At 41.8% G+C, this 23,883-nt stretch overlaps 1 protein-coding gene across 1 annotated transcript in view; it reads right to left on the bottom strand.

The window, feature by feature from the left end:
* Positions 1 to 237: 237 nt before the first annotated feature.
* LOC149832643 (5'-adenylylsulfate reductase-like 5) overlaps positions 238 to 23,883 on the bottom strand; it is a 32,039-nt gene continuing 8,393 nt past the window's right edge. The window contains exons 2-4 of the mRNA XM_090014627.1: positions 1,140 to 1,318; positions 921 to 1,045; positions 238 to 837 (exon numbers count right to left, since the gene is read on the bottom strand). Coding sequence (XP_089870753.1) covers positions 443 to 837; positions 921 to 1,045; positions 1,140 to 1,318 — 699 coding nt within the window. The 3' untranslated portion in view covers positions 238 to 442. The remainder of the gene's footprint in view (positions 838 to 920; positions 1,046 to 1,139; positions 1,319 to 23,883) is intronic.

Genomic DNA, 23,883 nt, shown 5'->3' with positions numbered 1-23,883 from the left:
TTTACACTTAATTGAATTTGGTTTTTAATCAGATTTGATTCAGGTTTAAATGCAAAACTCAATACCAAGCCCGATTTTTAATCTAATAAGGGTTTTAGATGAATGTCATGAATAGAGAGGATTGATCGAGGGTCCTGCAGATCTTTGCAGACATTCATTCTCAAGACGAGCGGAGGACGACAAAAAAGCCTTACATAACCTCCGGACCAGAGAGAGAGAGAGAGAGAGAGATCAAACCTAAAATATATCAGTCTCAAACTGTTGTTTCAATGAAATAATATACAAAGTCTCAAATTTACAAATCCACATTCGCTAAACAACCAAAGAAACAAGTTAAACGCCAGCCCCACTCCGAAAAGAAAACTGAAAAATAAAATATGCCATGCTCAGCTCAGCAGAGTCTCGGACACACCCTTCAAAGTTGATTTACAGATGCATGCTTTCATAACATGTCTGTTCTTGCAGTCAACGAAGATGATTCACCTAATGATACGGAAGCCAGGGACGATGCCCAAACTCTTGCATTTTTCGACCCTTTGTGAAGCTTCCTCATCTTAGATAGCTTCAACTTGCTCCACAACCTTTTCAAATTCAACACATGCGCTGCCTGCTCTAGCAGATGACTTCTGTTCCCAAAGTTTATATGCTGACCATACAAGGCCCAGAAAGCTCTCAATCTAGAAAACACCCCTGGGAGTACACACACAAAAGAGCGGAAGCACAGAAACAAAACTGACAGGACAAGGTAGCGCTCCCTCATAAGGCACCCACCCCAAGCTCTCATGGTTATCTCCTTTTCCACTGAAACTGGTTGGGGGTAAACTTTAGCTTCAGTTCCTGCAGGAGGCGCATAAATGATTGGGACCCAATTTTAGCAGCAACTGGTGGCCATTGTAATTTAAGGTTCAAGAATAAATTACCTGTGATTTTTTTATAAAAGAGCACCAAGGAGTTGATATCTTTTGGACCACGATAGCGCACTCTAAACATTTGGTTTATCATCAGAAATGAAGGTAAGCTATGAACTCCATATCTTGAAAAGACACTGCAAATGACATGGCAAAGAAAGTGAGCAAAAAACGAGGGGGAAAGGAAAATGAAGCAGTGAATGAAAAGGGAGACATAATAGAACAAAGGACCTTGGCAAGGCAGATGATTCTTCAACCGCCAAATGTCTGATGTGGGGAAACATGGAACTTAGAACCTCAAATTCAGCCCTTGCTTTGACTGAGAATGGGCACCAGGTTGCGTAAAAGAGTACAGATGTGTACCCCATGAACTTATCGCTAAGAGCCACTTCAAGCGAATTACAATCCACCTAAGATATCAAACAAGCATCATCATTTTTGCTTTGCAAAATACAATAGTCGGAAACGCAAGTTTTTTAAGAACTAAATTTAGCAACATAAAAACTACTAATTGTTCAAGAAGCTAATTGTTTCAAAGGAAGCCGCAATTGCACCTTGATCAGCTTCTCATGTTAAAAGAATTAAAGATGCAACAAGTATAATTTCTGAATCCAAGCATTTTCTTTATCTAATACTACAGAAAGACAGCACGAAAAAAATTACCAGACAACCAAAAGTCACCTCATATCTCTCAGAAATGTGCTTTAAGAATTCCACCACCAATACCACAAGGTCCATTAAATCAGTCTAATCTGTCCCACATACAACACGATACACCATCTGTATTGAAACAAGGGAGTATAATGCCACATCAAGGAATATTGTATAATAAAGTACTATACTATACCATCTGTTTGAACCGTCTGTATGATGTTTTACTATAATTCTACGTGGTGTGGATTATGATATGTTTAAAATTTACAAATATCTTTAGGGAAGCAACTGCATTGAGAAACCATCTTCCAGAGGATACCCCTAAAGGATGATTTTGAAGAATAAGTCCAAAACCCACCCCAACCCACTAAGAGAGAAAGAAAATGAATGAATGAAAAGAAAATCAAAGTCGCTTTTTGTGTTTTAAACAGAGGAAGAAGAGGAACCTTCTTGACAGAGACTGTTTCCTACGTTTGTGATGCCCATAGGAGACAGAAACGACCATATGGCTGATTGACATGTTATGTGATGTGTTGCCATCTTTTCTCTTTTCTCTTTTTTCTTTTTTTCCCCTTTTATATGCTCATCTTCTTTTTCTTATGGTAAAATAAAAGTTTTCTTTGTTTTTCCTCAGTTTTTAAATATTTTAAACGATGAAGCCCTTTTAATATTTTTAATATTTTTAAAATTTTTAAATTCACTTTTTTATGTACCTTATAATATTGTTAGGGTAGCACTGCATAAAAAATTACATGAAAATTTTCACAAGAACGTATGTGTGCATCTATCAGAAAAAAAGTAAAAGCCTTCACAAATTTCTTTGAGCATGAGTACCAACCGGATATCATGACATCTATGTCACCGGGATTCGGCCAACCAGGTGCTGCACCCGTGTCGACGTGACGCGGGTGCGTGTGCGGCACCATGTGCGGTCAACCCAACCCTGGGTGCGGTCAACGCACTCAGGGTCATATATGTCCAAATTTTGGAATTAAAAAAAAAGAGCCCGATGAAATGGGCTGAGGAAGATTAGGGCAAAATATTTTTGCCCCCTCCTTTGTCTCTCGACCCCGACGCTGCGAGTCTGCGACTTGTCTCCCGCCCCCGACGCCGGTAACGCCTACGAGCTGCCACCGTTCGGCGATGCCTCCTCTCCATCTCCAAGGTACGCATTCTCCCTCTCATTCTCTCCTTCAATCTCTCTCTCTCTCAACCTCTCTCTCCACTCGTCTCTCAATCTCTCTGCTACCTCTCTTTATGTTCCTCTTTTTCATCTGTTACTGCGTGCATCTCTCTCTCTCTCAACTCAATCTCTTTCTCCTTCCTTTGTACCTCTCTCTCTCAATTTTGGCTAAACACCGTTGTTGCCCGTTTTTAAAATAATAATATACCCATTTTAGGGAAAACTCAGTTCAACTTGTTAAGAGTTGATCACAAGCTGGCCTGTTTTCTCAAAAATCTATCTTTTAAGAGTTTTTACATGTAAAACCTAAGTAATATAAACATTATACGTAATATATTTGTTGGGACGTTGCAAGTTCGAATCCTAATGGTATGGCACGTACGGGGGTCTGTCAAAAAATATTTTGCTGCCTTAAGCAACCATTTTGCAAAACATGCTGGTTGACTCGGCTCACCGAACCCAATTAATGAGCCAAATTGAGTTTTCACAAGCCCAACCAAGTTGAACTGAGTTTTCCCTGTGACATATGGTTGCTTATAATGTCTATTAATTTTTGATGACTTGATATTGGGTAATTTGATTGTTATTACTGATTTTGTTACTTAAAATTTGGTTGAATGCTCATATTTTTATTACTATATTATTGTTATTGTTAAATACTTAGAACATTTTGTTACTAGTTAAATACTTAGATAGATCAAGTTGCAATTAATGTTACTGTTATATAACTTTCTCGTACCTTTCGGTATTTATTTATACATACGGTACTACTATTAGTCTACTATTGTATTATTGTATATGTTATTGACCTTGCACTCAATATTTTTAATCTTGATTGTATGCATAATTGATTTTAATATAACATTTTTTTGTTTTCAGGACATAAATTATGAATAAAGAAAAAGTATTTGCATTATCCTCGTCCCCACATGTGAGTTCTCATGCTAGTGTTGTTGGTAGTTGTAGTGAGAGTGTTGATTCAAGTTCGTTAGGTGCAACATATAATGATGGGGGCCACTATGGGCGCATGTTGATAAGCTTGCAAAAACTGGAAGAGGCGGTGAAAACAAGAGATTTCGATACAAACTTTGAGAAAAAAATTTTGTTGGGTCTTACACAAGAATTAAGGCTCATTTGTTAAGGATACTAGAATATGGCATTTAAGGATGCAAAAGAGTTGATGAAGAAATGCAAAAACAATACAAGAAAATACAAGATAAATATGAGAAGAAGAAGACAATGAGTGATTCTTGTGCAATTAGTGTACCCTTTTTAAGCAACCAAGAACATGCTAAAAAATGAATGTAGGAGGTAGAGGAAGAGGAACGATACACGTATCAATGAATACATATGGAAGGGAGGAGCTGGATAGAAAAGTAGGAAGGTATTTTTATTTTAATTCACTTTCATTTAATGCAGCTAGAAATCCTTATAGGAAGGATTAGTTACTTTTTGGCAAATTGTAATTTGAGTGGCCATGTACCTCCAATCTCAGAAAAACTACAAGCCACACTTCTTGCAGAAGAAAGAGCAAATGTTGAGAGATTGCTAGATATTAAAAAATATTCATAAGAACAAAATAGAGTTTTCATTATTTCTGATGGGTGGACAAATATTTAAAGGCGTCCACTTATTAATTTCATTACTTCTTCGCTTAGTAGCTCAGTATTCTTGAAAGCAGTTGATGCATCTGGGCAATATAAAAATGTTGAGTATTTGAAAGGGTTGTTTATAGAAGTAATAAAAGAAGTGGGTGATCAGAAAATAGTGAAAATCATCATAGACAACGGTCCAGTTTGTAAAAGTGTAGCATTAAGTTTGGAGAGTAAGTATCCTCATATTTTTTAGCTCCCTATGTAGCACACAGCTTGAATATGGCCCTCAAGAGCATTTGCAACCCTAAAGAAGAAGAAAATTCACCACCATATGCTCTATGTTCATGGATTGAGAAATTAAAAAAAATGTCAAAAGCATTAGGAATTTTGTTGACAACCACCATCATGCTAATGCAATATAAAATAGGCATTCTGACCTGAAATTGTTTAAGGTCATTGAAACACGTTTTGAGTCCATCATTGTGATGGTGAAAAGGAGTAAAAAAGTGAATAATGCTTTGGTTAACATGGTGACTGATAAGAATTGAACATTCTATCATGCCGATGATGTTGTCAAGTCTCAATAAATTAAGAAATTTATTGTTGATGATGAGTTTTGGGACAGAGTCGTATACTTCACTTTACACAGCCTATTTGAGAGAAGTTAATAAGGAGCATCGATTTAATCTCGAGTCCAGGGACTGGACCCTAGATCCAAATCCATTATGCAGTCTATAAATAATCAGCCTTAGGGTTACATAGGGAGAGGAGATTAATTATTCTTTTGGACTTTGTTTCTTTTCGGTCAGCATTTGCTTCCTGTTGTAGTCATTTTTTTTCTCAATTCTTTTCTTCATTGTATTTCCTTTTCAATAAGTGAATCAACGTAGATTGATTGGTTTACCGATCTCCGTTGCATCAAAGTGGTATCAGAGCACAGCCCCTCCTTCTTGGTCGACGATATGGCGCAAGAAGCGAGAGACGATCCTACGAGCGGAAAGGAGTGAGAGGGATCGGGTACTGGCAACGAAGACCCCATGATGCGAATGGTCGACATGATGACGAAGATCCAAGAAAATATGCTACATATAAGCAAAGACGTAGCCGGCATGTCAAAGCGATTGGATGGGATCGAAGGTCGGATCGTGGTCCTTGAATCGTCGGTGGAGACGCACACGACTTCTATGTTGAAAACGGGAGCGAGATTGGGCGATGGTACAGACGGTCCCGCAGATGCCGCAGCGATCAACCCAGTCCATTCGATCTTTCATCCGTCTACCGTGCAAGGGGATAGGGTTGAGATGGGCCTGCATAGGGAAGTTGGCCGCACAAACACCCCGCAAACGGTACCTTTTCTGAATCTCGTCCCGGTAATGACTGACATTCAGGTGGTCAGTGGCCTCCAACCGAACCAGGGGGTCGACCTGGGTGCGCAGGCCTGGCCTCGAGCCACGACAAAGGGGCTGCAGGCCAGACATGGCCTGCAAGGCCCGAGCGTGACGTTGGGCCAGGCTGCAGGCGTGACTGCGTCAGCCCAGGCTAGGGCTGACCTATCACCCCTCTAAGAGCTTGTGTGTGGGGGGGCTCAGTCGCAGCCCACCAGCGAGCAGTGGGGGTGTGGTCCCTTCTGGGTCGGACCGAACCCGACAAGGTCTGGCCCAAAGCCTATGGTAGCAGGGCCCAAATCCGGCTCTCGAGGGCTATCCTTTGGGTCCAAGGAGCGGGTCCGAGCCTCGAGCCCCATTATCCGACCTACCCAGTTGGGTCCGGTTCGTGGACTATCCCGAACCAGATCCAACCAAATAATTTTGAACCCCAATTGAGATCCACTACCGACCCAATCTTACATCGGACCCAGACGGAGCTCCAGTTTGATTTTGAGCCGAGTCAAAACCAGACCCATCATGTTATGGATCAAGGATCGAGTTCTAACCAGGCCTTTACCCACCATAACTCGATCCATGATCCTACCTGTCCCATTCTGGGTCCGACGAATAGTGTAGGTTTAGACCCGATCCAGATCCAATCGGGTGAGACGTCCTAGTATTACACACCCCATACCAGACCCCAAATCTGACCCAACCCGCTATACCGTCCCCGATCCAGAATCCGGTCCCATATCCAACCCACTACTTCCACCATACCCCAACTTCCAACCTAAATCCATATTACCGCATTCCCACCAACCCATAAACAGTTCACCAACCAGTCCTCCCACCTACTATATTGGTGCCTCAACGCCGACAACAGATGGCTCCCACCCAAGGGCGGACCAGACCGAGGCAGTTTCAGGCAACAGCTATGCAGATTCAGCAAGGATCGGCGCGACCTGAGCGCCGACCACATGTCACTGGAGTTCGTCAGCACCAACCTCCAAGCGAGCAGTATCGTGACGAAGATGACAATGCCGTGATGGATGATGATGCCTTCTAGTATGAGTACCCTGCAAGAATGGTGGAACCTCGTCAGCAGAGAGCGCTAGAGCACCCCTCCACCTACGGGGTGAAGCTAGACCTTCAAGAGTTTGCGGGACGATTCGATGCCTAGCAGTTCTTCGAATGGGCCAATGACGTGTAGTTTTTCTTCGACTACCACTCTGTGGTTGAGCACCGTAGTGTCTCTCTAGCGTCCACTAGATTGAGGGGCCTCGTGGAGACATGGTGGGTTGAGCTACAAAGGTCGAAAGAACGCCAAGGGCAAGAGTGTGTGCAAACATGGGAAGAGATACAGAGATTGATGCAGACCAAGTTCGTGCCATCAAACCGCGCTGAGAGAGCCTACAAGGAGTACCTAACCCTGTGTCAAGGCACCCGAACCGTGGCGGAGTACACTGCCGAGTTCCATCGTTTAGCCCTGCGAGTGCAGATCGAGGAGACCGCCCGCCAACAGGTCACGAGGTATATTTCTGGTCTCCGCCTTGCTATTTCTGATGATTTCAGTTATGTCACAGTCGAGTCATTAGATCAAACCAGCAGTTATGCCATGAATGTGGAGGAAAAGTTGAAAAAGAGGCAGGACTATAGAGTCTCTCGGAGTGACTCGTCCAGTCGACCCAAGTCGAGTTTCCCAACCAAGGGAGTGAGCTCCACAAGGAAGGAAGACTCAAAGCTTACCCCAAAAGTAGATCCCAACAAGCCTGACCAGTCCGAACCAGCCTACCATACCCGGTCCAAGACCAAACCTAGTGAGTCAATCATCTGTTGTTTTAGGTGTCAAGAGTTAGGACATGTGGCCTCAAAGTGTCCCACCATGAATAGGAATGCCCATTTCATAGAGGGTATCGTCGAGTCAGCGTCAGGTAGTGAGAGTGAGGGGGAACATGAAAGGGAAGTCGTCTAGTTCGATGGTAACGTTGAGAATTTATTGTGTATTCGTCATGTCCTAACTGCACCCCGAGAGTCGGCCCCCGCAGAATGGTTGTGAAACAACATCTTTAGAACAAGGTGTAATTGTGAGGGCCACGCATGTGATGTCATCATTGACACTGGAGCTTGTGAAAATATGGTTTCTGAAAACGCTGTGTCCACCCTCAAATTGAAAACGGAAAAACTTGCTCAACCATACAAAATGGCGTGGGTCAAAAGGGGAAATGAAGTACCCATCACCCAACGATGCCTAATCAGATTCTCTATGGGAGAGCATTACCACGATGAAGTGTGGTGTGATATGGCCCCTACGAGTGCCTGTCACATTCTCTTGGGGCATCCTTGGTAGTTTGATCGTAAGACTATTCACGATGGTCGTAGGAACACGTACTCGTTTGTTTTCAAAGGGCATAAAATAATCCTCCTTCATATCAAGGAGACTGGTTTTCCCACTCTGGATAAGCTCGAGCGAGTTCCCCGACTCGCGGGCCTATCCTACCGGACTTTCTTGAGTCACTACAGGGAGGACGGTTAACTTTCTTGAGTCACTACAGGGAGGACGGTTATTGCTATGCTCTGGTGGCCAAACCGACTATGAGTACGTCTCTGCCCGTTCCTGCGAAAATTGCGCCCCTTGTCAAGGAGTTCCGTGATATTATGCCGGACGACCTACCCGATGGCCTACCTTCGATGAGGGTGGTGTAGCATGCCATAGATTTTGTCGCTGGCTCGAGTCTACCAAACCTACCTGCGTATCGCATGAATCCGTCTGAGCATACCGAATTGTTGAGACAGGTCCAAGAGCTACTGGAAAAGAGGTTCATTCGTGAGAGTGTTAGCCTGCTCACTCCCAAGAAAGATGGATCCATGTGCATGTGTGTCGATAGTAGGGCAATCAATCGCATCACTGTCAAATATTGTTTCCCCATTCTCCAGTTGGATGACATGTTTGATATGTTGACCGGTGCCTTCATTTTTTTGAAAATCGATTTAAAAAGCGAGTACCACCAAATCCATATTCGGGAAGTGGACGAGTGGAAAATGGCCTTCAAGACACGTGATGGGTTGTACGAGTGGTTAGCCATGCCCTTCGGGTTATCGAATGCTCCAAGTACTTTCATGAACATGATGACCCAAGTGTTGCGTCCTTGTATCGGACGATTTGTCGTTGTCTATTTTGATGACATTTTGGTTTACATTTCCTCCTTGTCTGATCATTTGAGTCATTTGCATCAAGTCCTAGAGATTTTGAGAAAAGAGAAACTCTATGTGAATGCCAAAAAGTGTGAGTTTATGACGTCAAGCATGGTGTTTTTAGGTTTCATAGTGTCGTCTGATGGAGTGAAGGCTGATCCTGCTAAAGTCCGAGCTATTGTAGAGTGGCCCACCCCGCGAACTATAAGAGAGATCCGTAGTTTCCATGGATTGGCTACTTTCTACTGTCGTTTTGTAAGGAATTTTAGCACCTTCATAGCCCCTATCACGGAGTGCCTCAAGGTTACTAGTTTTCATTGACCTCAGTCGCGGGCAAAGCTTTCAAGCTCATCAAAAAGAAAATGACTAGTGTCAGAGTTGCAGGCCTGTTGTGTTCTTTAGTGAAAAGCTGACTCAGTCGAGATGTCAATATTCTACTTATGATGTTGAGTTTTATGTCGTTGTCCAAGCCCTTCGTTATTGGAGGCACTATCTCATTTATAAGGAGTTTGTCTTGTACATTGATCATGAGGCGTTGAAGTATTTAAACAGTCAAAAGAAGTTGAGTGCAAGGCACGCCAAGTGGGTCAGTTTCTTGCAAGAGTACACTTTTACGATTCGCCATCAATCAGGTACTCTGAACAAGGTAGCTGACGCACTTAGCAGGAAGAATAGTCTTTTAATAACTAATCATTGGGTTTGAGCAGTGCAAGGAGTTGTACCCGACGGACCCTATTTTTCAGCAGGCCTGGAAAGGGTGTCTCTCCTCTACCAGTACGGCAGACCCACATTTCACTATACATAACAGTTACCTTTTTCGAGGTAATAAGCTATGTGTGCCCGCATTCTCCCTTAGGCTACAATTGATTTATGAGTTACACGAAGGAGGACTAGCTTGGCATTTTGGACATGATAAGACGTTTGCCATGTTAGATGAATGCTACTTTTTGGCCAAAATGCATAAAGACGTTGTCAAGTTTGTCCAGAGTTATCGAGTGTGTCAAGTGTCCAAGGGTCAACGTCAGAATAGCGGTATGTATACTCAGAGGCCTTGGGAACACGCCTCTATGGATTTTATTGTGGGTCTTCCCAGGACCTCGCGTCGTTTTGACTCCATCTTAGTTATGGTTGACCGGTTTTCCAAAATGGCTATCTTTGTCCCGTGTAAGCAAACCATTGACGCCTCTTTAGTAGCCTTGTACTACTTCAAGGATGTGGCCCGTTTCCATGGGTTGCCTCACTCGATCACCTCAGATCGTAACACTCGCTTTATGAGTCATTTTTGGAAATCATTGTGGGCCTTGTTAAAAACCAAGCTCCAATTCAACAGTGCACACCACCCGCAAACCGATGGCCAAACCGAAGTCATGAACCGCACCTTGGGAAACCTGCTAAGGAGTCTCGTGGTGGAGAATGTCAAGACATGGGACCTAGTCTTGCCACAAGTCGAGTTCGCCTACAATAGTTCCATCAACCAGTCCACAGGCAAGTCTCCTTTTCAAGTGGTTTATGGGCGTAAACCAACACATGTGGTGGATCTAGCTCCAGTGACTAGCCTCCAAGACCCAGCCCCAGACGCATTTGATGTCGTTGAGTACATGCGTGATATTCACCAACAGGTCTAAGCCAAACTTGTTGAAAATTACGAAACTTACAAAGCTTTTGTGGACCAAGGTCGTCGTGATGTTCAGTTTCAAGTAGGCCAGTTAGTGTGGGTTTACCTGCGTCCTGAGCGTTTTCCAGTTGGTACTTATGGTAAGTTGAGTCCTAAGAAGCATGGCCCTTTCAAGATCCTCCGGCGATTGGGTCTGAATGCCTACCTCCTTGAACTGCCTGACGATTGGCACATTTCTCTTATCTTCAATGTGTCTGATCTATATGCTTACTGTGGTGACAATAAGTCGTCAGAGCCGACTTCTTCTGAACTAGGGGAGAATGATGCAAAGCAGAACCGGGCCGGGCCTATACAGAGTGACTCGGGCGTGGCCAGGGATCTCGGTACCAATGGGATGGATGATAGGACCCAGGTGATGGATCCGACCTCGAGCACAGTACCATGATTCAGGGACGTGCCCCTACGTACCTATTCCAGGCGAGCGAAGGTCTGAAGCACGCACGTCGACAGCGTTCCAACACATGGGGTGATCCAGCACGTCAGCAGCAAGATCCATTATGGAGTATATAAATAATAACCTTAGGGTGACGTAGGGGGAGGAGATTAATTATTCTTTTGGACTTTGTTTCCTTTCAGTCAGCATTTGCTTCTTGCTGCAGTCGTTTTTTTTTCTTCAATTCTTTTCTTCATTGTATTTCCTTTTCAATAAGTGAATCAACGTAGATTGATTTGTTTACCGATCTCTGCTGCATCATGGTAGCTTTGTAATTTTACTCATAATAAAGATTTTTTTAACCATTACCCACTTTCTTGAGTTGAAAAATGATGAAAATGCACTTTTACTTTAGCAAACCGCAAAAACTCTCTCTTGTGCATGGATCGGTCCCTTAATCACTCTCACGAGTCCTAGGGTGCGTGGATACCTCTCTAATGACTTCTACACAAATGACGGAGTCGGTCCTCAAGAGGCCTTTAAAACCCAAAACTAAAAAATTGTGATTGAGCCATTTTTTTAAGTGTGGCGATCATGTATCGTACGATGCGGGCCGGCATCGTACGATGCGGGTATGATATGGGTCAGTATCTTACGATATGCACTCATATTACAATACGAGTGAGTATTGTATCGATATTCCTCATAGTAACGACATGGTACGATACGTACAACATTGTTTGTAAATATAAAAAGTTGATTTGATTGATGTTTTTAATAAACCTGAGGGGTAGGCTTTTATTTTTGATAAAAGAAGGGTTCAACTTACATTTTTAATAAATAATGGCTAAAAAAGGTGGGGTATAAAAAAGGAAGAGGGAGAGGCTGGAGACGAAACCATTTGGCCCACTGCCTCTCTCTCCCTCCAGGTCTGAAACTGAAAAAGACATAGAAAGAGAGAAGTCAGAAACCAAAGGAGAAAGAGAGGAGGAGAAGAAAGAAGAAATTGATACCTCTCTCTCCCGTTGTGTGCAAGGGAGGGCTCAGGAGGGTTTATCGAGTCAAGGCCCTTTGACCCAAGGTCAAACAAGCAATATATATATATGGGTTTTCGAATCGGTTTTGTGTTGGCCCAGATCCAACCTGACCCACCCGTATTTGTGCCTCGTTCAGTAGTTGTAGGCGTACCCAAGCCTGTCAACACGGGTACGAGTGGTGGTTAGCCGTATCCTTGTTATTTAATTTCAAGCAATGCTTGAACTTGGAAACTGGGAGAAACTTTGTCAACATATCAGCTGGATTGTCTCCAGTACCAATCTTCTTCACAAGAATATCACCTTGTACAATAACATCCTGAATGAAATGATACCTGATATCGATATGTTTCGTCCTCTCATGATACATTTGGTCGTTAGTCAAGTGAAAATCACTCTTACTGTTAGAGTAAACAACATTAAACTCTTGACTCAAGCTAGTTTCACCAAATATACCTCTCAACTCATTGCCATGTATTCGGTCTATGTAGTAGACAAAGCAATTATAGGTTGTAAAGTAGCTTTCCAACTAACTGCACAACCACCTAGATATAACACATAACCAGTAAGTGATTTCTTCTTATGAAGATTACCTGCATAATCTTAGGCAATATATCCAACTAGGCCATCACAAGTCTTCCCAAACTCCAAACAACCATTTGATGTCCCCCTCCAAATACCTGAGAATTGATTTCAATGCTTGCCAATGAGTTTTTCCTGGACATGACAACTCATCACACTAAATGCATGTGAAATACTAGGGCATATGCACACAATAGCATACATAATACTACCAACTGTACTATAATAGGACACACTTGACATATTCTACCTCTTCATCTGTCTGAGGTGATACAACAATTGAAAGTTTGAAATGACAAGCACGAGTACTTACAGACTATGCATCTTTTATGCTAAAACCTATGTCACAGGGATTCGGCTAGCAGGCTGCCGCACCCGCGTCGACGCGGGTGCGACACCGGGTGCGGTCAACCCGACCCTGGGTGCATTGACCGCACCCAGGGCCATTTCTGCACACGAAAAGGCCCGCAGTTGCATCCACACGAAAACCCCTCTAAAACTTCAAAATCTTTTCGATTTGGGTGTATTACAACCCATTGCAACTTGAAACAGAATACACCCTCAACAATCGTAATAAACCCTACCCTAAATCCCAAATTTTTGATTTGGGGATTCACGGCAAACCCAAACCCCCAATTTTTCGAGTTGAGAGTTACAGCAAATCCAAAGCATGCTTGAAAACTCAGTAGTTGTGTGAAATCACAGTAAAACCTACCTTAACCGACGAGGAGGTTGTTGTCATGAGAGTGGAGGTATGTCGGTGCCGCTACTGTCGAGCTCGGGCCGAGAGGGAGAACGAAAAAACAGAGGAAGATGAGAGGCAGGGGAAAAAGAGATAGAGGGAAATGTAGAGGGCATCGATTGCTCCTGCTGGCGTGCGCAAGAACGAGAGCGTGGGAGGCAGAGAGTGGAAGAGAAGGGGTTTGGGACCCCTATTTGAGGACGGTGGTCCCCGAAAAGGTAGGAGCGCCCCGTCCTCCTGGTGGCTATGCTCCGGCCCCTTCCCCCTTTGCGATTTCACCTTGCGGGAACCACCCTCATTTTATCGAGCAACCCGTATCGGGTTGCCTTAAATTATACTTTTTTTCCCTCGTAGGGTACGGGCCGAGTCCAAGACCCAGGATCCAGCAACGAGGTGGATCCGCGGTTCTCTTGCGGTGTGGATCTGCATGTTGGATCGAACTGTGGATCCATACATTAAAATTATTTCTAGATTTTTAATATATGTTTATTATTACATTACTATTATTATTATTATTCCCTTTTCTAATATATATATATTTATTTATTTATTTATTTATTTATTTATTTATTTATTTTTACATTTTTGCCCCTACCGCACCCCCGCACCCAAGTTTTTTGGAAGTGCCGAATCCCCGCACCTGCACCCACACCCACACCCATGTGACATAAGCTAAAACGCTCCAGAACTTTGTTAATATATTTCTTTTGCGACAAATATAACTTTCCTGCTTTATGATCCCTCATAATTTGCATACCAAGGATCTCCTTGGCTTGTCTGAAATCCTTTATTTCAAACTCATTGCCCAATTGTGTCTTTTAACTTCTTGATTTCATATATGAACTTCACTGCAATTAACATATCATCAACATAAAGAAGCAAATAAATGAAAGAACCATAATGAAGATTCCAGTAGACAACTAACATACTTGCTTCTATAATGACCAAAACTCACTCTAGAAGAGTCAAACTTCTTATGTCACTGTTTGGACGACTGCTTTAAGCCATACAAAGATTTCTTTAACAAACACACAAGGTCTTCTTTGTTAGAACTCACGAATGAGGGTCTTTTTCGTCTTTTCTCCCTTATGCAATGTGTTGTAAATGTGTAATATACTAAAGGACAGATATGTAATTGCACCCAATATTTATCATTCATTATAAGAAAGAGGGGACATCCCAGCCTGGGTTACGACCTCTAGATTGTCTCCCATTCTTTTCCCTCTTTCTTTTCTGTGTAACAGGGCATGCAGACCAAGGCACGCAGTCTTCACATGGTATCAGAGCGGGTCGAGGTAAGAACATCAGGTCATGACATTCCTCCTTCCGTAACTTCCTATTATTTATTTTTTTTCGGTTCTTGTCTTCTTCTCTCCCTTTCTTTGTTTTTAATCAGATCTGATCACGTAAAATCAGACCTGATTCGTCTTCTTTCTCAATCGCCTTCTCCCTCCTTTCTTAAATCAAATCTGATTATGCCAGATCAGATATGATTTTAATCTGTTTTTAAATCAAATCTGATCACGTCAAATCAGATTTGCTCCTTCTTTCTCCTATATTCTGATCAGATTTGATTCATTCAATAAATCCATATTTTATCATATTCATTTCCTGCGCAAGCCCTAATTCAGGGTCTCTTATTCCCTACAAATCGGTTTGCTTTTCTTTAATCTGATGCTTCCTTTTATCGATTGAAATTATTTCTGCCTCTTTCTTACAGATTTGAATCAGATCTTATATAATTTCATCAAATTAACGTGAAAGCCCCTTTCCCTTCTTTCTTCATGTTTCCCTTTTCAAACACAACAGTGTACTGCATATTACTTAGCCAATATAAAGTAGTCATCACACTAAGTACCTTATTCTGAATCTACAGGTACTGTCCTAAAAAAAGAGAGACAAACCTGCGTCAACAGTTTTATATTCAGCTCCAGATTTTGCATTCAGTTTCAAAATTGGTGTCATCCATTCCCCTTCCTTTTCAATGTCTTCTTCTAATTCTCTCACTTCTTTATTCCTCAACCGACTTGTTTTTTAAAAGTTGGATGAATCCAATTTCATGACATGGAAAAAACAGATCATTCCATTCATCTGCAGTCATAACTTGATGGGACATCTCGATGGATCCACGACTGCACCCTTGGAATTTGTGTCAGTTAATAAGGAAAAAGAAAAGGAGATGGCGAAAGATGGTGATTCTAAGCAGACAGTTTATATTAAGAATCCTAATTATATTACTTGAGTCAAAAATGATCAAACGGTGGTGGCATTTATCATGGCAACACTTTCAAGGCAGGTTTTTCTACATAATCCAACAGGGGTAACAGCGCGGGAACTTTGGGAAGTATTGCATAGGTGCTATTGAGTTTGGATAGTTGAAGAGAAGTAGTAGCACGGCAGAATTTCTTGAAGACGTGTGCAGCCATACTCTCCGTGGATCGGGTGATGATTATAATATGTTCAAAGCCATATATGTGGGTCTCGAGAAAATAGGTAACTTTGACAAACTTAGGTCAATGTTACTTAGAGTTGGAATCCAACCCTCAGCAAAAAAAGAGGATTCTCGCCTGAATCATGAGGTGATGGTGGCTGTCACCTCAAATCGTGGATGCGGAAGAGGCAAAAATCAATATGGTAATAGGGCTACAGGGATTCTTCCTAATCCCAATGTTACCAATACAAATGGGAATCGTCAGAATGTGACATGTCATATGTGTGGAAAATGGGGACATTCGTGTTTCAATTGCTACTGGAGATATGTTCCAGCATACCATCCTCCCACAGTTACTTATCCAACGCATGTTCATCAATTTGCACACCAAGCCAGCGGCATGACTGGGGAAAGACGTCCACTATCAACAACTTTTAATACAGTTGCTGGGTTTGGATCTTCTTCTCTTTCAGGACAGAATCAGGATATGGATACCCTGAGTGCATCGTTTTCTTAGGTTGGCATGCATGGAACTGAAAATTCTTACGATCCACCATGGGCAGCAGGGCAATATCAGCAGCACATGACTCCTATCAGATCGCCATAGCTTGTGAGTTTAGATCAGTCCACATGGACAGCTCTTACCACACCTCAGATCTCACAGACGAGTGCTTGGTTTCTAAATTTGGGTGCAACGCATCATGTGATAGGTGACGCAGGTAAACTCACAAACATTATTCCTTATCATACAACAACAACAACTACGCCTTCATCCCAAAACAATTGGGGTCGGCGATATGAACCAACAAAGAAAATCATTTTGGGTCTTCCACATGAATCCTTCTCCATTCATTTCTATCCAATGCCATGTCCTCGGTGAGGTTCAAAGCATTCATATCCTTTCCTATCACCTCCATCCATGTCTTCCTAGGCCTACCCCGACCTCCTTTAACTAATATATTTTCCCATTTCTCTATCCTTCTAACTGGAGCATCATTAGGCCTTCGTCGAATATGTCCAAACCACCGTAAACGATTCTCTCTCATCTTATTTTCAATGGGTGCAACGCCTACCATCTTACGTATCTCCTCGTTCTGAATCTTATCTTTTATTGTATTTCCACACATCCATCTCAGCATACGCATCTCAGCTACACTCATTTTTTGAATATGATGTCTCTTGGCAGCCCAACATTCCGTACCATATAGTAAAGCGGGCCTAACAGTCGTCCTATAAAACTTTCCCTTCAACCGCAATGGCATTCTACGATCGCACAACACTCCAGTTGCACTCTTACATTTCATCCACCCAACCTTTATCCTATGATTTACATCTCCATCAATTTCTCCATACTTTTGAATGATAGATCCCAAATATTTGAAAGAATCATCCACCAATATTTCTTGCTCACCAAGCTTCACTACACTCCCATCTCTATTTCGTTGCTTACTAAATCGACATTCCATGTATTTTGTCTTACTCTTACTCAACTTAAAACCTCTTGCTTCCAATGTCTGTCTCCATAATTCTAACTTAGCATTAACCCCAGCTCTAGACTCATCAATCAAAACAATATCATCAGCAAACAACATACACCACGGCACATTTTCTTGAATTGATCTCGTAAGCTCATCCATCACTATAGCAAATAGGAAAGGGCTTAAAGCAGATCCTTGATGTAACCCAACCGTTATAGGAAAATTGGTTGTCACCCCTCCACAAGTGCGGACATTGGTTACTACTCCTTCATACATATCTTTAATTAAAACATTATTCCTTATCATGGTAACGAAAAAATAATCACTGATGATGGGAAAACCCATTCCATCACCCACATTGGAATTGCCACCATTCACACTCCCAATGGTCCTTTTCATCTTTCCAATATGTTTCTTGTTCCTAAAATTAAATATAACCTTATTTCTGTGTCTCAACTTACTAATCAATTTAAGTCTTGTATTTTTTTCTTCTTCTTGTCTTTGTGAAGGACATTCACACAAAACAGAACCTCGTTGAAGGAAAGCGATGTGGAGGATTGTACGTCATCAATGAAGCTCTTGTTGATCGTCCTCAACTTCTAGTGTCAGATGAAGTTGTCTTCAATAATGATGTTTTACTATGACAAACAATTGGGTCACTATAATTCTACTTTTCTTGAGATTTTTTGTAATAAAGGGCTTATTCATCTCAAGAATAAGTCTCTTGTGTGTTCCATGTCATCTGTTCAGTGTCGAATTTGTAAGAGTCATGAGCTCCCTTTCAGTATTTCTAATAAAAGAGCTTCATTTCTTCTAGAATTAACTCATTCTGATGTTTGGGGTCCTGCACCCATGACGTCTTTGTCCAAATCTCATTTCTATGTAATTTTTGTAGATGATTTTACTCGTTACACTTGGATCTATTTCTTGAAATCCAAATACCAAGTCTTATCCATCTTTCAAAAGTTTAAAGTTTTTGTTGAGAATCAGTTTTCTCGAAAAATATTGTGTTCTTGTAATGATGGTGGCGGTGAATATATGTATGTGGCATTTTCTAGTTATTTAGATGATAATGGCAGGGGCGTAGCTAGGATTCAGGGGTGTAGAAAAAAAAGTTTGTGTGATAGCTGGGGGTTCGGGGGCAGCGCCCCTGGAAAAAATATTTGAGATAAACTAAAAAATGGCTACAATTATTAATAAAAATCTATTTCATATGGACAAATCAAACTATTTGTTGCCGTCTTTCTCAACCTCAACGGAAAGTTCTTAAACATTATCTAATGGCAATATATAACACTGGTGCGATAATTTGAAGTTCATAACAATGCATAAATTTTATTTATGACAAAATAAATCAAAATACAAAAGTACCAACTAAAATGGACCCCGACAGTTACCCGTTGCATAAAATTCATCTATAAGAGAATCTATACCTAAAGTCATAGTATATTCTCGTTCGATGTGCAATGTCATACAATCAGCAAGAAAACTGTCGTCCATTTTGTTACGAATTTCCGTCTTCACATGCTTCATCACTGAAAATGTTCGTAATGTAGTGGTTGTTGAAACTGGTAATGTCAATACAAGATGAAATAATCTAATTAGCATGACATAACTTTCTGACCTTCCACTTGCAACCAACTTTTGATACAAATCAGGTAGAGTAGGTACTTGAAATCGAGGATAAGAAACCACATCAATCTGATAATGTTGTAACTCTGCTTTCAAGTAAAATATATCTTGTGATGTAAAATCTTGAGGATAGAACTTCTCTGCAAGCTTGCAAATATCAGTTATATTAAAGGATTCAAATGAGTGTCTAGGATCCAATGTCGCACTGAGAGAAAGAAGTTCGACTGATGTGTCATTAAATCTAGCATTTAACTCCACCAACAAGAAATCTATAGTTTTATAGAAAACATCAAAATGATAGTGATGCTCAACTGAAGGATACTCATGACCACGAGATCGACCAACCATATATGCACCACTGAAGTCAGGTAGGCAAATATCATTTGTTGAACAAAATGATGTTACCTCTTGAAGGAATTCTTCCCAGCCATCTTCTCTCAAAACTTGAAGCACAGTCTTTGTAGTGTAGACAAATCTCATAGCAGTCAAGATATCTTGATTTTTCTTTTGAAGGGCCTGACATAGAATATCAGTAACTGCAAATATTTGATTCATCAAATGCAAAACAAATACAAATTCGAAACTTGTAATGCAAGTGTATGCACCATCAACTTCAGCCTAAGATCTAGCACTTGGAGAATTTTCAATCAGGCACTCAAATACTTTACATGTTGCAACGTACATATCCATCAAGCTCTTTATAGATTCATAATGAGAACTCCAACGAGTAGCTCCAGTTCTATGCAAGTTCCCAATCTGATTAGCCCCACTTTCTATCGATCGTTCCCTAGTTTCTAACAAATACGCAATTTCTTTTTTATGTGCAGCTTTCAACTCACCAACACGCTTAGCGAAAAAGTAATAATGTTAACAACATTATCCAAATGAGAAAAGAATTGCCAAATGTCACGAACATCCTTAACTGCAGAAATCAATGTTAATTGCAAACGATGCGCAAAACAATGGACATAATATGCATAAGGACAATACTTAAGAAATAAAGCTTGGAGCTTATTCCAAGCACCCTGCATATTACTAGCACCATCGTACCCTTGTCATCGCATATTCTGAATTTGAAGATTGTGACTACTAAGAATATCAAAAATTTGATTTTTCAGATTCAACAAGGTAGTATCACTAACAGTTTTAATTGCAAAAAATTGTTCTCTTAAAATTCCCTCTTCATTGACAAACCTCAATATAATGCACATTTGTTCTCGTTTAGATGCATTTTGTGCTTCATCAACAAGGATACAATATGGTGCATCTCCAACTTCATTACGAATCATACCTTCTACTCGGTTTTCCATAATGTGCAAAATCTCCCTCTGGATATCTGGAGGAGTGTATCTGGCATTTCTTGGAGCATTAGCCAAAACAACTTTACCAACATCTGCATTCATTTTTCCAGAATAATCAACCAGTTCAATAAAATTTTCATGATTCAATGAAGATAAAGATTCATCATGGCCCCTAAATGCGCAACTTTAGAGCGCTAACCACTGAAGAGCTAACATTGAGGTTCTTACTCTCAAACAGCTTTCTGACGTTCCTCTTGGGATACAACATTCATCACTTTGTCAATGTGATGACCCGGACTCATCAAAATCTTTGTATTTCTTACACATACATTATGATATGAAGACGGTGAAGAGCCGACATGGGTAAGAAAAGCACATTTTTCTCCTTGACTAACCCTCTTCCAATTATTAAACCCAATTGTTGCCAATGCTGAGAGATTCGAAAAGGGGCTATTATCAAGAAAAAGAAAGCAATAAAAACAATATTCTTTATCTTCTGTCGGAGAATACTCTAACCAACGAAACTTATCATACCAATGTTCTTGACATCGACGCACTTGTTTACCACATTGTCTACTTGGGTATTGTGCAAGTTTTGGCTGAAAAAGTCCCGTCGTAAGATAAGCCCGTCTAATTCAATCTATTTCATTAACAGGGTGATCACACATATGCTTTCTTTTACCCGGATCTCTTTCAATATAAAAATCAGATTTGGAAGTTGGATTCGAAGATGGAATATGCTCAGGTGATGAAGGAATGGTTGGAGTAGGACTTGGAGTTTCCTTGACTTGTCCATCTGAAGAGTTGTCTAACTTCGAAAAAAACGATAACAAGTTTTTTCTTTTCTTAGTGCTTGAAGATTGTCCTCTTTCCATTTCAAATTCTACAAATAAATAAGATACTACATGAGCAATCAGTCGAAAAACATATTGTAAAGGAGGGGACTCAGGGGAGAGTGATGCAACTCGAAAAGACGTAGGGGGGTGTCGGCTCTCTGCCGGGCACGATGCCCCTCCTCTGCAACTCGAAAAGACGTAGAAAGAGAGAGCAGAGAGGGGACTCAGGGGAGAATGATGCAGTAGGGGGGCGTCGGCTCCCAGCCGGCCTCCCAGCAAATACGATACAGAGGGGGAGCATCACCGCAAGGGGGGGGCGTCGGCTCCCTGCCGACCTCTCGGCGACCTGAGAGAGGCATAAAGGAAAAAGGGGCACGACAGGGGGCCATCTGCCTCCCGCTGGTCTCTCGACAGCACAGAGAGGCACAAAGGCGGAAATCGCCGCAGGGAGGCCCGTAGACTCCTTGCCGGGCTCCCAGCGAATACGATACAGAGGGGGAGGGGGAGTGTCATCGCAGGGGGGGCTCCCGACGACCTGAGAGCGGCATAAAGGAAAAAGGGCCACGACAGGGAGCCATCGGCCTCCCGCCAGTCTCTCGGCAGCATAGAGAGGCACAAAAGGGGGAATCGCCACAAGGAGGCCCGTCGGCTCCCTGCCGGCCTCCCGACGATCGCGATTCAGAGGGGAATCGCAACAGGGAGCGGCCGTCGGCTCCCTGCCGGCCTCCCGAGTCCCTGATGCACGCATAGAGGGGGAAAGGTGAGGGAGAAAACAAAGGGAGAGAGGGACAGAGAGACGGCATACCTGGATTCCGTCGGCGTCGGCGGCTGCTGCAAGCAGGGAGCGAGAGCTGGGGGAGAAAGGGAATATGTAACGGAGGGAGAGGCTGCGCTTGAAAAGGAAGAGGAAGAGATCGGGCCATGATTTAAAACCCTACCGAGTTTCGGATCCAGGTCAGGTCCAACCCGGCTTTCGGGGCAGGACTGGGCTATGCCCCCCAGCTCCGCCTTTGGATAATGGAATAAAATGTGAGTTGCCTTACCCAATTAACCACATGCCACTCACCTCTCTTGGAGGACATCCTCCTTGTTTTATGCTATATTGGCAGCAATCTAATTATTCCCTTTTAAGGACTTCTGGAAGTAGATGTTTTGTGCATGTCCACAATTCATTGCGTGATAAGTTCTTGCCTAAGGTAAAAGTATGCAAATTTGCTGGATACAATGGTATATACAAAGGATATCAGTGTTATAATCCTGCCACTGCTAAATTGATCGTCTCAAGGCACATCACATTTCACGAAAATGAGTTTGATATTAACAGCAATGACAGCAGCCACACTAGTCATGAACAGCCCTCAATTTTCTGGCCAACAAATGTTCAATCGTGTCCAGAAAATTTGGCAGATGGTGAGAAAGCAAATACTGCTATGGAACAAATTGAATGTGTTGTCCACAACATTGTTTCTAACTCAACTACAGCAATTACAATTGTTCATCACCCAAAGTCTGATGCCACTTTCACCTATTATCCAAAGGTATATCATAGACGTCATCAGTCTACTATTGCTTATCAGATTACTCATGTTGATCCTGATTCCACTTTGTTGGAATCTCCCTCATGTGCTGTAGTTGAATCAGCAGATATACCACAAACAAATCAGCTTAAGAGATCTCTCAGGGTTTGTCACCCTCTTCAGCGATGGGTGAGCGATGATTCATTTTTTGTTGAGTTTCAAATTTTTGCCACATCTATTGATTTTAGTCAAGAACCTAAATTTTATCATGAGGCTAGATATAATCCTAAATGGATTGAAGCCATGAACGAGAAGATTTTTACTCTTCATGAATGTGACACTTAGGAAGTAGTGACCAAACCAGAAAATTAAAAGTGTTGGTTGTCGATGGGTCTACAAAATTAAATATAAGGCTGATGGCATTATTGAGCTTGCTACTACTTATGGGTGGAGCCTTAGTCAAATGGATGTGAAAAATGCATTCCCTCATAGTGTTTTACATGAAGAAGTGTATATGGAACACCCACCTGGATACCCTGAGGCAAATACTAAGACCTCTGTGTTTCATTTAAAGAAGGTTATATATGGTTTGAAATAGACATCCTCATGCATGGTTTGAAACTTTTAGTGTTGTTCACTCTTTAGGTTTCATTCGAAGTCAATGTGATTACTCGTTATTTGTTCATTCAGGTAAATTTCACATTACTATCATCCTTGTATATGTACATGATCTTGGTATTACAGGCAGTGATCCAGGAAGAATCATAAAGCTGAAATCCATGATCAGCAAACGGTTTCACATGAAGGACTTAGGTCCTTTGAGGTATTTTCTTGGCGTAGAAGTTGACCAAACCTGCAGCTCCCTCATTTTAGTTAGTCTAAATTTGACTAATGATAATCCGCAAGATCTTGTGTTACCACACCCAGAGCAATTATGGAGCCTTGTTGGAGCTCTCCAATATCTTACTTTCACGAGGCCTGACTTAATGTACGTCACAAATGAGGTCTCACATTTTATGCAATCACCTAGAGGCAGCTAAAATAATTCTTCGTTTAGGCACGATAAGTGATGGTCTTGTCTACAAAAAGGATACTTTTGACCACCATGATGGATTGGAACTTGTAGTTCTTGCCTACTGTGATGCAAACTGGGCCAGTGATCCCTCCACCAGACGATCCATCACAGGATATGCAGCTTTCTTGAGTCAGCATCTAGTATCTTGGTCTAGCCGAAAACAAAAGACTGTTTCATGGTCCAACATCGAATGCGAGTATCGAGTAATGGCAATCGTAACAGCAGAAGTATTATGGACTAGACACCTCCTAGTTAATCTACAAGTAAGACTTTCCTGATCACTTCTTTTTTGTGATAATAGAAGTGCA

Source organism: Nuphar pumila, chromosome 7 (genome assembly GCF_984573655.1).
Source record: "Nuphar pumila chromosome 7, dmNupPumi1.hap1.1, whole genome shotgun sequence".
NCBI lineage: Eukaryota > Viridiplantae > Streptophyta > Magnoliopsida > Nymphaeales > Nymphaeaceae > Nuphar > Nuphar pumila.
Note: the sequence above shows the minus strand (reverse complement) of the source record. Positions and strands in the feature narration are given on the sequence as shown.